This window comes from Rhinatrema bivittatum, chromosome 9, assembly GCF_901001135.1.
Source record: "Rhinatrema bivittatum chromosome 9, aRhiBiv1.1, whole genome shotgun sequence".
Taxonomy (NCBI): domain Eukaryota; kingdom Metazoa; phylum Chordata; class Amphibia; order Gymnophiona; family Rhinatrematidae; genus Rhinatrema; species Rhinatrema bivittatum.
Window position 1 is genome coordinate 97,454,583 of NC_042623.1, and position 12,272 is coordinate 97,466,854.

The 12,272-nt window shown below is 45.2% G+C and overlaps 1 protein-coding gene across 1 annotated transcript in view; it reads right to left on the reverse strand.

Annotated features, from left to right (window-relative positions):
- Window positions 1-12,272, reverse strand: part of LSMEM1 (leucine rich single-pass membrane protein 1) — a 62,168-nt gene that overhangs the window by 20,803 nt on the left and 29,093 nt on the right. The window contains exon 3 of the mRNA XM_029616237.1: window positions 7,765-7,905. Within this exon, the coding sequence (XP_029472097.1) occupies window positions 7,765-7,905 (141 nt within the window). The remainder of the gene's footprint in view (window positions 1-7,764; window positions 7,906-12,272) is intronic.

The window sequence follows — 12,272 nt, forward strand, 5'->3', positions numbered from 1 at the left end:
TGCATGCAAATCAACTCATTTGAATTCCAGGGGAAGATAACGCGCAGTATTTGAAATATCATGCAGCTCCTCAGTGTTGAAGCATGTGCTGCATGGTAAATGCTGTTTTCTGCACAGTAAAGTCCTAATGCAGCTTAGTAAATGTTCATACCTGAGGCAATGGAGGGTGAAGAGACTTGCCCAAGGTCTCTGAAACATATCTGTATAGCTTTTCCTTACTTTGGACTTTGTTTCTTCCTGGGACTTTTTTGTTTTTGACTCAATAGTTTCCTCCTGCTCCTTTGGGCCTACAGCTCCGTCAGAACCAGTGCTGGGATCCTTGTGCCATGAGCCTACACCTGCAATTTCCTGAGGATGATTCCCCCTATTTTATAATCACCCTATAATGAAAGTCCTCAGCGGGGGGGCCATACACCAGAGCTCCTTCCAGAACCCTATAATCATGGCTAATAAATCAAGCCACCAGGGCTGTGAATGTTGCCTTTGCAGCAGCTCCAGCACTGGCCAAGCTGAGGAGCAGAGGACCCAAACTGAGCTTCAAACTGGGAAGATTCTCCAAGCGAGAATCTTCCCAGCAGGCCGGCCTCTTCCTCCTGAGACTTTAAAATTGTTTATTTATAAAGTTAAACCTTACTGCTCCATAGTTTTGGGGCAAAATAATTCAATGATATTTGTTATTTTTTAAACTGTTGCCTAAACAGCCAGAACCGCACGCTGCAAGCTATGTCAGCAATTTGGTTTGCCAGTAGCTAAACGGTTTTGCAACATGAAGCAAAGCATTACTTTTTCTTACTGCAACATGAAATAATAAAATACTAAAGCTGTACAATAAAAGGCAGATGCACGCGCACGCTCAAAATGTCAAAACGTTAATGTGTGTCAGCAATCAGCTCAGAACTGATTAATGCCATTATCTGGTCTGGAGGGGACTGCTGATAAGATTTTCCAGAACCATTTTTATTTAGGGAATTACATTTATGTGCTTCAAACCGCTGAAAACGTTATCTCATCACGGGAAGGTAATTCTAAACTCCCTTGTGACACTTCAATGAATATGAAACAATTGGCCATCATGCAATTATCTTTCATGGAAAGCAAGGAAAAATGACATTTCTGAAACCAATAGAGCCCTTCACTGAAGCAAGCTTGGAATCAAAACACTTTCGGTATGTTCTGCAGCCATTCAAAGTTCCACAAACCGAAGCACCTGATTAGAACACTGCTTTTTAAATGGCTGTACCTATGCTCTCGAGGTTAATCACAGGTTGTTTAATACCTGCCTAAGGTTCAGGCAGTCAGTCCGTGACTGGGAAGAGGTGAGAAGGGGGACTGGAAAGTTAAATTTGTAAGTTGAGCTCCCAACCAGGGACAAGATTTATTTATTTTTAAAATTCACAGCCCGCCAATCCACAGATCTCAGCAGGTTACAATAAACATACACAATATTAAAAAAAAAAAAAAAAGCATAACTCAAAGCAATATTAAGATGTAGCATTGAAACAGACAGGATTAAAACAAAACATACAAGGTACGGCCAAACATGGAAGTAACCAAAAGGGTAAATTAAACTGGGAATGCAGGTCAACAAACAAGCTATAATAATACTTTTTTATTGGACTAACCAAAAACACTTGATGACAATTTACAAAGCCATTTCTATGCTTAAAAATCATTTTAGATGCAGAAATAGACTTTTTAAAATGACTCACCCTCTATGCAGGTCAAAGTATGTGTGTTGGAACAACCTAAATAGTGTAGAGGCATTCCCTGGGGCAGGGCAGGGAAAGCAGTAAGCAGGAAAGCATGGAATTTTAGATTTTCAAAACTGTCAGGCCGATTCAGTATGGTGCGCTTAGCCGAGAGCACCATTAGCCCGCGTTTGGCCGTGCGTTTTCGACACGCTATTGTTACCCCTTATACAGTAAGGGGTAATAGTGCGTCGAAAACGCACGGCCACCCCCCCCCCCCCCCCCCCGAAACTAATAGCACCCGCAACATGCAAATGCATGTTGATGAGCCTATTAGTTAGTCCCGCACGATACAGAAAGTAAAATGTGCAGCCAAGCCGCACATTTTACTCTCACAAATTAACGCCTACCCAAAGGCAGGAGTTAATTTTGGCCGGCACCAGGAAAGTGTTCAGAAAAGCAGAAAAAACTGCTTTTCTGTACACCCTCCGACTTAATATCGCTATGATTTTAAGTCAGAGGCCCCAAAAATAAAAAACTTAAAAAAAAAAAAAATCTGCCCACGGGTTGGAAAATGAACGCTCAATTTTGCTGGCATCCGTTTTCTGAACCCGTGGCTGTCAGCGGGTTTGACAACCGACGCCAGTAAAATTAAGCGTCGGCTGTCAAACCTGCTGACAGCCACCACTTCTGTCAAAAAGGAGGCGCTAGGGACACGCTAGTGTCTCTAGTGCCTCCTTTTTACCGCGGGCCCTAATTTGCATACCTTTCCTTAGTGAATCGCGTGCCCAGGAGAGTGGGCGCTCGCCGGCTCTCCCACGCGGTTTTCTGTATCGGCCCGTATGTGTGGTATGATGTTTGGGAAAAGTACCCACAGAAAAAGCAGGCTCAGATCCCTGTAGGTACTTTTTCCTGTGGCAATAATCAAAGCAAAAGTATATGTGTAGTTTTACTTTGATATTATTGATGCAAACCTCCCATGCAAAAATTACTTGTGGAGTTTTGCACCAGTGCAGGGTAGTTTAATTATTTCCTCCTTTGAGACTAGTTTTCAAGAGCTTTGCCCTCTACATTAGATCCACAGGAGATATTCAGTTTAGCTGCAGATCTTGCAGTGATGCCGCACGTCACATGATAGAAAACTGAGCTGTTTGTGCCTGTGTTTGCTGTCTTCACAGCATAGGCTTCATGGCTAAAGCAGTGCAAATATGTCAAAAGGTGTTTCGCCCAATATTGCCTGCCCAGTGTCTGTCTATATACTGAGAAAGCAAGTCTGACCACAGTAGCCTGAGCTATGATAACATCATGGCTGGACTACTGTAATGCATTGTATAGCGATCTGACAACAAAATATTTACAGCAGCTTCAACTGATTCAGAATGTCCCAGCACGCCTATTAGAGGGCTGGAAACAGTGCAACCACACGACACCCGTTCTGCAAAAGCTTCACTGTAAAGCCACGTTTAAAACCCTCCGCCTAACTTTCAAAGCCCTAAGAGAGCTAGTTACCCCTCTATACACCTTTGAGGCCTCTAAGGACATTTCAAGGAGATTCCGTAGTCACTCCATTACCAAAGGAATAAAGCACTGCAATATCTATCGCTGTCCTTTCTCAAGAGTATCCCTCTCCCTCTGGATCTCCCTCCCAGAAGAGCTATACCTGACGCAGAACTACCTCCACGTCAGGGAGCAGGTGAAAGGCTGGCTTTTTTTGCCAGGCTTTTAATAATATGGTGCTTGACTGCTAGCCGCACACACTCGGACTATAATATGCCACATACACTGACAGACATTAGCTGGAAACTCAGTTTATTCAGCAATCTACTGTGCAGATACTATTTATCTTACCTGTCTATTGTGTTATTTTATTTGTACCAATGTTTCCTTCTATATGTGTGTCTTTTTTTATTTCACTTGTTCTCATGTTATTGTTTTACTTTATTCGTGCTAAAGTTACTATCTCTATAAGCGTTCCATTTATTATTTGTCTATACTGGCTGCAATACCTATATATATATATATATGTTCACTAGTTTTTTGCTGAGACTACTGTATTGATCTGTCATGCCTACCAATGTTTTGTAATCTGCTGACCCCTGCCTTGGGTGAATGCTTTTCAAAACTTAATAAATCACAATACATAAATATGTAATCCCATCTGTGAGTGGTAACCACACTCCAATGGGGCCATAAAAGGATTTGTATTTATTTCTTGGGGGCTGGATCCACTCATACTAGTTCTCTTGACAAGTCTCCTATACCCCAGGGCCGGGTCCTTTTACTGGCGGAGCGAAGCAATTTCTCCTCCAAGGCCCTGAGTGGCAGAGCTGACACTGTATCTGGTACCTGGCAGAGGTAGCCCTGCTCTTTCCCTTAGGGGGATGTGAGCGCCAACAAAGCACGCCAGAGACTCTGGAGGAATGGCCAAAGATAAACTTTACTGACAGATTTCCTTGAAAAATCACTGGCACACTTCACATCGGTTCTCACTGTTTCCTGAGGTAAATTACAGTTCTTAGATTTTATCTGGGTAAGGGTCTCTTTCTACCAGGGCAAGGGAAACTACCCTCCAGGGCAAGGGAAAATACCCTGCAGGGCTTGGAACGATGAGGTTTCCAGGTGATCAGGGCATGCTTGTGTGGGGCAGGAAAACCTCTCCAAGTGGTAACTAAACAATGCTAACGCAGTCCCTGCACAGAATCCCAATTTTTCTCTTCCCCAGGATGAAGACTACAATTGGGGGGTCCTCTGAAGATTTTAAAATGTTCTTACTCGTAGTTCTCCAAACGTTTCTCTCGCTCACTCTCCAGATCAAGATATGGAAGGACCCCACACGGGAACATGCAGCTCTCAGATGTTCCTCTTCAGGGCAGGAAGGGGGCAGCGAAACTCCTTCTCCCAGATCTTGTAATACAAAAATCTCTTCCAAAAAGCAGAGTCCAAAAACACCAGAAGGTGCTCTCAGTGGGTCTCCACCACGCCTCTGTCCTCCAGGAGGTCGCAGTGGGGCAGGTCTGCACCTCCCAGGGAAAGGTTTCCCCATGACCTCTCTCCAGGCAACACCCAGGGTTTTCACACGGCTTCTTACCAAGAAAAACGTGAGAAAAATCCCAAAACAAACCCGGAAGCCTAGCCAGTAGGGAAGGTGTGGACTGCAGAGGTAGCTCCTGACCAGAGGCGGTTCTATAATGAGGCAGGGTGAGGCGGCCGCTTCAGGCAGCAAGATTTTGAGGCAGCAAAATTGCCCCTGAAACCTTCCTGTCACGGCCACCACACCCTGACTTTATTATGCCTTTTTTTTTTTTACTTCCCGGCGGAAGAGACGAAGAGAGACTGCTGGTGCTGCGGCCCGAAGAGAAACCTGCGGGGCCTCGGCAGAGCCATTTGGCATTGTATGGTTAATGTTTTATATTTCTTGATTGTGTTTGCATTGCTTACAGAGTTTGGCTTCTTGTGATTTCCAGTTCAGTTTTTGTCTGCACTTTTCAATATATATTTTATGATCTCTTTATTCTTTATTTGGTGAGAGTCTGTCTGTGTTCTCCTTGTGTGACCGAAGCTTTAGGTATTCTGCTAGCCTGTAGTTTCTGTGTAGGGATTTACAATAACCTGGCTTTAATCTGTTTTCCTAATAGGAGGTGTATTGGTGTTTAGGGCCTAATGTAATATTTGCAGTATGGCTTTTTCATAGGTTGAGTGCTGGAAGGCTTACTATATTGGAATTGTAGTTCAGTTTATTCCTGGCTTTCTGTGGGCCAAGTCCACACCCAATGCACTTTACCATAGGGCTAATACCTTATGCGATCCAGTAAACTGCCTTGATTACTATGAGAAAGGTAGTTTATTAAGTCTATTAAACTAGTATTATTGAAAGTGTGTTTTTTGCAGTGTATGCCTGTATAATATATATGTTGTATGTGATATTTTTACTTCAAAAGATTGTACTTTGTCTAGTTTCCATATGCAATCTGCCTTTTTAGGTTGGGGAAGTTAATCCATTTTAAAATGGGAAAGAATGCATACATTTTAATTATGTGGGGAGGGGAGGGAAGGGGGAATGAAAGGCTGTAAGGTTTGTCTAGGGCATCTAATACCCTTGTTATCAGCCCTAAGAGAGAGTGTGTCACACACACAGACTCCCACCATTCACCAACCTCTCACACCCCCAGGGGGCAGATCCTGGAGAAGGGTTGGAGGCAGGCAGTAGGGAATAGAGGAGTTCTATTTCTAGACCCAGGGGGAAAGGCCTCCCAGTCCCATCAAACATTTCTCCAGCGCCCCCTAGTGTGGATGCTGAAGACAGAGAACAAAAAAATAACAGGCCCAAAAACTGAGTGGTTAGAGCCGTGGGCAAGTCACTTCGCCCTCCATCGCCTTCCCCCTGCCCTGGCCCTCAGTGATTTCACCTGCACCGAGCCATTTCATCCTTTGCCTCAGGCAGCAGATTGCCTTGAGCCACCCCTGCTCCTGGCTCCTCCTAACTCCAAATGTGTTTTGGGGTAGTTAGAGTGTGCAAAGATCATTGTTTTAAACTTTTCAAAGCATATATAATATACTCAGTCCTGAATGGGGATTGGTCCTTCAGCTATCAATGAAGAGCCAATCAGTGGAGGAATGGCATGAATAAATGAATACATAAGTGCTGGGAGCTCCCAGAGCTTGTGGCACTTACGTATTAAGTGAGAAAGAAGAGGTAAAAGACTGTACTCCGCCGCTCTACGTTTGGGAACCTTATGGGGACTTTCTCAAATATTTTAAATTAAGGAAAGGGATCAGCCACTACATTTTTTTTAAAGAGATTGGGGAGGAGGGGGCTCCACTGCTCTGCCACTACATTTTGGAGGGGAGTGGAGGTGGGGTGGCAATAGGAATGGGGCTTGGCTTTACCACCGCTAATTTTTTTAACCAATATTCAGTAAACCGGTGAGCTGCTGAGTTAGCTGGATAACATTATCTGGGCAACTTCAGCAGAATCTGTTCATGAGAAGATAAGTTCTGCTGACTATTCAGCTAAAGTTATCCCTGCGTATTATTTACCTGGATAACTTTGCGGCTCGCCAGCTTACTGAAAGTGATCCATTTACTAGCCTGCGATGTGTCGTGATGCGTGTTACTTACCGCAGCTCTCATCGCTGACAATGGGGGCCCATTCAGTGACAGTGCACGTCGCAGGCTAATTCAGGCCGATACAGTAAAAATCGTGGGAGAGCGGGTGAGCAACCGCTCTCCCGGCGCGCGCACAGGCCACTCTCCTGTGCGCGCGATTCAGAAAAACAAATTATTCAAATTAGGGCCCATGGTAAAAAGAGGCGCTAGGGACACTAGCGTGCCCCTAGCGCCTCTTTTTTGACAGGAGCGGCGGCCGTCAGCAAGTTTGACAGCCGACGCTCAATTTTGCCGGGGTCGGTTCTCAAACCCGCTGACAGCCACGGGTTCGGAAACCGGACGCCGGCAAAATTGAGCGTCCAGTTTTCAACCCGCGAGCCCGGGCTGATTTAAATTTTTTTTTTTTAAATTTTTCATTATTTTTTACTTTGGGACCTCCGACTTAACATTGCCATGAAATTAAGTCGGAGGGTATACAGAAAAGCAGTTTTTCCCGGTGCCGGCAGAAATTAGCGCCTACCTTTGGGCAGGCGCTAATTTCTGAAAGTAAAATGTGCGGCTTGGCTGCACATTTTACTTTCTGTATCATGCAGGAATAACTAATAGTGCCCGCAACATGCATTTGCATGTTGCGGGCGCTATTAGGTTGGGGGGGGGTGTTTGGATGCGCATTTTCGACGCGCTATTACCCCTTATTGAATAAGGGGTAAAGCTAGCGTGTCCAAACGCGGGTTAACAGTGCGCTCCGCCGGCACGCACTGTACTGTATCGGCCCGAAAGGGAGCGCAGAGAGAAACATAAGAGGCTGGCTAATGAGAACAGCTTGAGCCACTCAGTTAGTGGCCGGTTAGTGCCCTTCTACTTTACTGCTGTCTCCTCCCTGCCTTGATCTAGCACTAAGGTTACTATTTTGCCTGTCCCGAGCCTGCTTGAACTTTCTCAGCTGTTTTACTGGCTCCCTTTTACTTACTTATTAAGAATACTGCAAACGAAGCAAGTGCCAGGCTAAGAACCAAAGCTATGATGAAGACCAGGAAGAAGATAGACTGACTTCTTACGCTTTGCCATGTCCCCACAGTAGGGCCATCTGCCTGCTTCCCTTCCGCGGTGCCTGAAAAAAGAAGTGGAAAAAAGAAAAAGCACAATTTTAGCACCTTTATAAATCAATTGTAATTGTCGTGCTATATCTGCAATGTGACAACTGTGTTTCCTGTGACAAGTTAAAACAATAAAGAGATACATTTTCAAAGGCTTAGGAGCCTTGTACACAGGTAAAATTAGAGTTAGCCTCCCTAAATCAGCCATCCCCAGTTAAGTGAATATTTAGCCACTTATGGCTGCTTAGAAAGGCATTCCTGGGGGCATTTTGGAAATGTGGATAGAAACTACATGCAAATGTTTCAGTTTAAACAATGCTCACCAGTAGTAGGAATGCCGCTAACACACGGACTTTACGCCATCATTTAACACGTGCTGTTTTACTTGCCTAACAAGCCAACATTCAAACACAACATATATAAACCTAAATAAATAAATATGTAGGTACCTTGTGGTTAATAATTGGCAAGGTTTGTCTGAATTGAAATGTGCGAGGTAACCTGCCAGTTAGGCGTCCTATTGACAGTCTACCCCAAATCTATCTGGTTGTAGAAACTGTTGTGTTGGACGCACAAATTCAATTCATGGTCTTAAGCAGAAAGAAGGGGATTTTTTTTTCAACATCAAGTATAAAGGGTGTAAGCAAATTAAAACAAAAAACACTGCTCATGGCTTTTACAGTTTCCTTGAAGTCAAGCTCTCCATAGAGAAATGTGTAGCAACACAATTTATTACTTAAAACATAGGGGGGGGGGGGAAGAAATCCCAGACATTTGCTTCTCGAAAGCAGGATGATGAAATTTCTGCTTTGGGAGTGAAATGTCAGAGGGCGGGGGGTGGCTTCCTAAGTTAAATAGTTTTGGACCGAAGGCCTAGTTTCCTATATTCAACTATACCAAGGAGGTTTCTTTCTGGTCACCCTTGTTGCCTGACGGATGAGCCAAGAAGCTTTATGTGCTTGAAGGTACCGCCAACATTAATATTTCCTTCAAAACTGCACTTTTTGAGACTTCTTTGATAAGTGACGCCCATGTGTGTGCAGAAATCAGGTGGGAATTTAAGTTGTTCTATGGCTTACTTGTTACTGCAAGGGGGTAGGCTATATGACATTTTAATGTAATCTTGTAATGAAACCAAGGGATAAAGTAAAAAATGACAGCAACTATTTTAGAGGCAGATGTATTTACCACAGTTTAGTACACATTTTGCACGCAACTTTGCTAGGACATTTTTTGCATGTTGTCATGCCCAAGAACTTTTCTCATTCCTAACCATGGCAATGTGCAAACTGTGCCCAGGAAGAATGCCATGTGAATGTAAAGGTCCCTCCCTTCTCTGGCCCCCTCCAAGTCTAAATACCATCTAAATCCCCAGTAAGGATTGCCCTCCCATCACCCACCTCCCCTGCCCTCAAAAGCTTACCCCATCAAAGGGTGATATTCCATGGGTTCCTGCCCTGCCACTGCCAGGTTTCAAAATGGCACCAGATGACCGTAGGAACTCCTTTGCACATATCCAAAGGGCTCCTGTGGTCAGTTGTCACCATTCTGAAAGCAGCAATGGCAGAGCAGGAGCATGTAGGGTTCGCCTCTGTCCCCGGAAGCCTGCTCCTTCAATGGGGTAAGCTTTTAGGGGCAGGGATCAACTGCTAATGGAGATTTAGATGGGATGGAGACAAGTGAGTGGCATGGAAAGGGGCAGTGCTTAATAATAGTGCTTGGATTTGACATTTAGGATCCACAAGGAGTTAGGTTGTCAGGGTGGGAGAGGTGGGGTCCACTAAGACTATCAGGCAATATGGATGATACTTATCTTTGGACTGGGGGTATGCTCATTGCTCACACAGGGCTAGATTTTAAAAGTCACTCATGCGGCGGCATGCCTATTTTGCATAGGCCGCCGGCGCGCGCAAAGCCCCGGGATGCGCGTAAGTCCCGGAGCTTCGTAAAAGGGGCGGGAGGGGGCGTGTCCTGGGGCATGTCCGTGGTCAGGGGGCGGTCCGGGGCGGGTCCAGGGCATGGCGACAGTTCGGGGGCGGGCTGGGAGGGCTGTCCCAAGTCCCCCGGCACAGGCCGCAGTGCCGGGGGACTGGGGGGTGGGGTAGATAGGGGAAGGGAGGGGAAGGTGGGGGGACACGGGAGGGAACGGGAGGGAACGGAGGCAGGCTGCGCGGCTCGGCGCGCGCAGGCTGCTGATTTTGCACAGCCTTGCGCGCACCGACCCCAGATTTTATAAGATACGCGCGGCTACATGCGTATCTTATAAAATCCGGTGTACTTTTGTTCGCGCGCGCGTATGTTTTTAAGATCTACCTCACAAGTTGCAAGTCCCCTTTAGATCTGCACAATGATTCATTAGAACCTCATCAAGGCTTAATTTCTTTGGTTTTTTTTTTTTGGCAAAAATAGGCCACCAAAGTATTTTTGCATGCCCGTCTTTGCAAAATGCCACGTTAATGAGCTGATTTGCATGAATTTGCATCACAGCAGCTCAATAATGTGGTATTTGAAAAACCTTTTGTGCATAGTGGAGTATACATGTAAATTTAGTATTGCAAAGGCCACTTTTGCTAAATTATTTTTTTAAAAGGGGTTTCCACACAAAAATACATAGAAAACAACTACATTTTGGAATTTTTGCATGTGTATAGGCACTATTTTGTACTATTTTTCATGTGAAAACCTTCTCACGAAATAATTTTGCAGCTAAGAAAATCAGTCTCTTAATGATGTTCATATATGTGAGTGAAAAAAATAAGTTTTGGATCTGCAATTATTTTTCATAGGCATATATCCTATAAATATAATTTACTTTAATGAAATCCTCTCATTGTGTATCACTTGAGGGTGAAGCAGGCTGTTGTTTGATCAGACTTTCTGCTTTATTTGCAAGCAATTAAACTTTTTAAGTACAGGTGGAAATAGATGATTTAACTCTCTCACAGCCAGAGCTTGAGCAACCCACTGTGCATGCCGTGCACTTGTACGGGGCAGTGGCCTGAAAGGGGTGGTGACCTGTGGCCCACAGTCAGCCCAAGATGAAGCCAGTGTGGCTGATACTGCCCCACTGGACCCCACCAGGAGGCCAAAATTAGGAAGAGGCCGCTGCATGGCTGAGTGGAAAGAGTTGCGGGCCGCCTGGTGTTCCCAACCTGCTGCGCAGCCGAGCAGAAGGAACAGCAAGCTGCCTAGTGCTCCCAACCTGCCACGCTGCTGAGCGGAAGGAGCTGCGGGCCTCCTAGTGCTCCCACGCTGCTGAGCGGAAGGAGCTGCGGGCCTCCTGGTGCTCCCAACCTGCTGTGCGGCCGAGCGGAAGGAGCTATGGGTCGCCTGGTGCTCCCAACTGCCGCATGGCAGGTCCCAACCCACCACGCGGCTGAGTGGAAGTTGCTGCGGGCCTCCTGGTGCTCCACACCTGCTGCATGAAGGAAGGAGCTGTAGGATTGCCCCATGCTCCCAACCTGCAGCGCAGCTGAGAGCAAGGAGCTGCAGAGCTGCCCGCGGTCCCAACCTGCCAAGCAGTCAAAAGAAAAAAAGGCTGCAAAATGATTCCCAACCATCCCTGTGGCAGAAGTGAAGAAGAGGAGGACCCATGGCTGCCAAGAGAGTCCTTGGTGTGTGTGTGTGTGTGAGAGAGGGAGCCGATATGTGTATGTATGAGCAGGAGGGAACCTGTGTGTGAGTCTGAGCATTTGTGTGAGCATGTGTTTTCATGTGTCTGAGTAGATGTGTGTGAAAGGGAGCATGCAAGTGTGTGTGTAAGCATGTGTATGTGAAAGGGAGCATTGAGGCTGGTGAAGAATAGTAAGGTTGATAGAGTTAGAGGTCTATATGTTTCTTTTTGAGCAATAAATTCTGCAGTTTATAACAGGAATGTTTGCGGTATCCAAGCATAAGGTGTTCTCTGAATGGGTGGGAGTCCAGCCCTGCCACTTCTCTTCATGTGTATGTCTGAGCATGTGTGTGTCTGAGCATATATGTGTGAGAGCATATGTATGAAGGTGTGAGAGAGAGATCTTGTGTGAGTGTGTGTATGTAAGAAGGAGCATGTGTGTATGTGTATGTGAAAGGGAGCATGTGCATGAGAGAGAACATATATTTGTATGTTTGTGCGTGTGTGTGTGTGTGTATAGATATATATCTATATCTATGAGAGACGGAAGAGAAAGCTTGTACGTCCCTCTCCCACTAATCTACGACAATCCCAGGGTGACTGGAAATAAAATATTCCCAGGTATTGAGAACATGAATCCTTAGCCTTATTAATTATTAGTTTTAATTATTGGATAGTATTTGATGTCTGCTGTTTTGAAATATTTTATTGGTATTTGGGCAATTTAAAACATTTTATATGAGTTTTTAATTATTGGATCTTCCATTT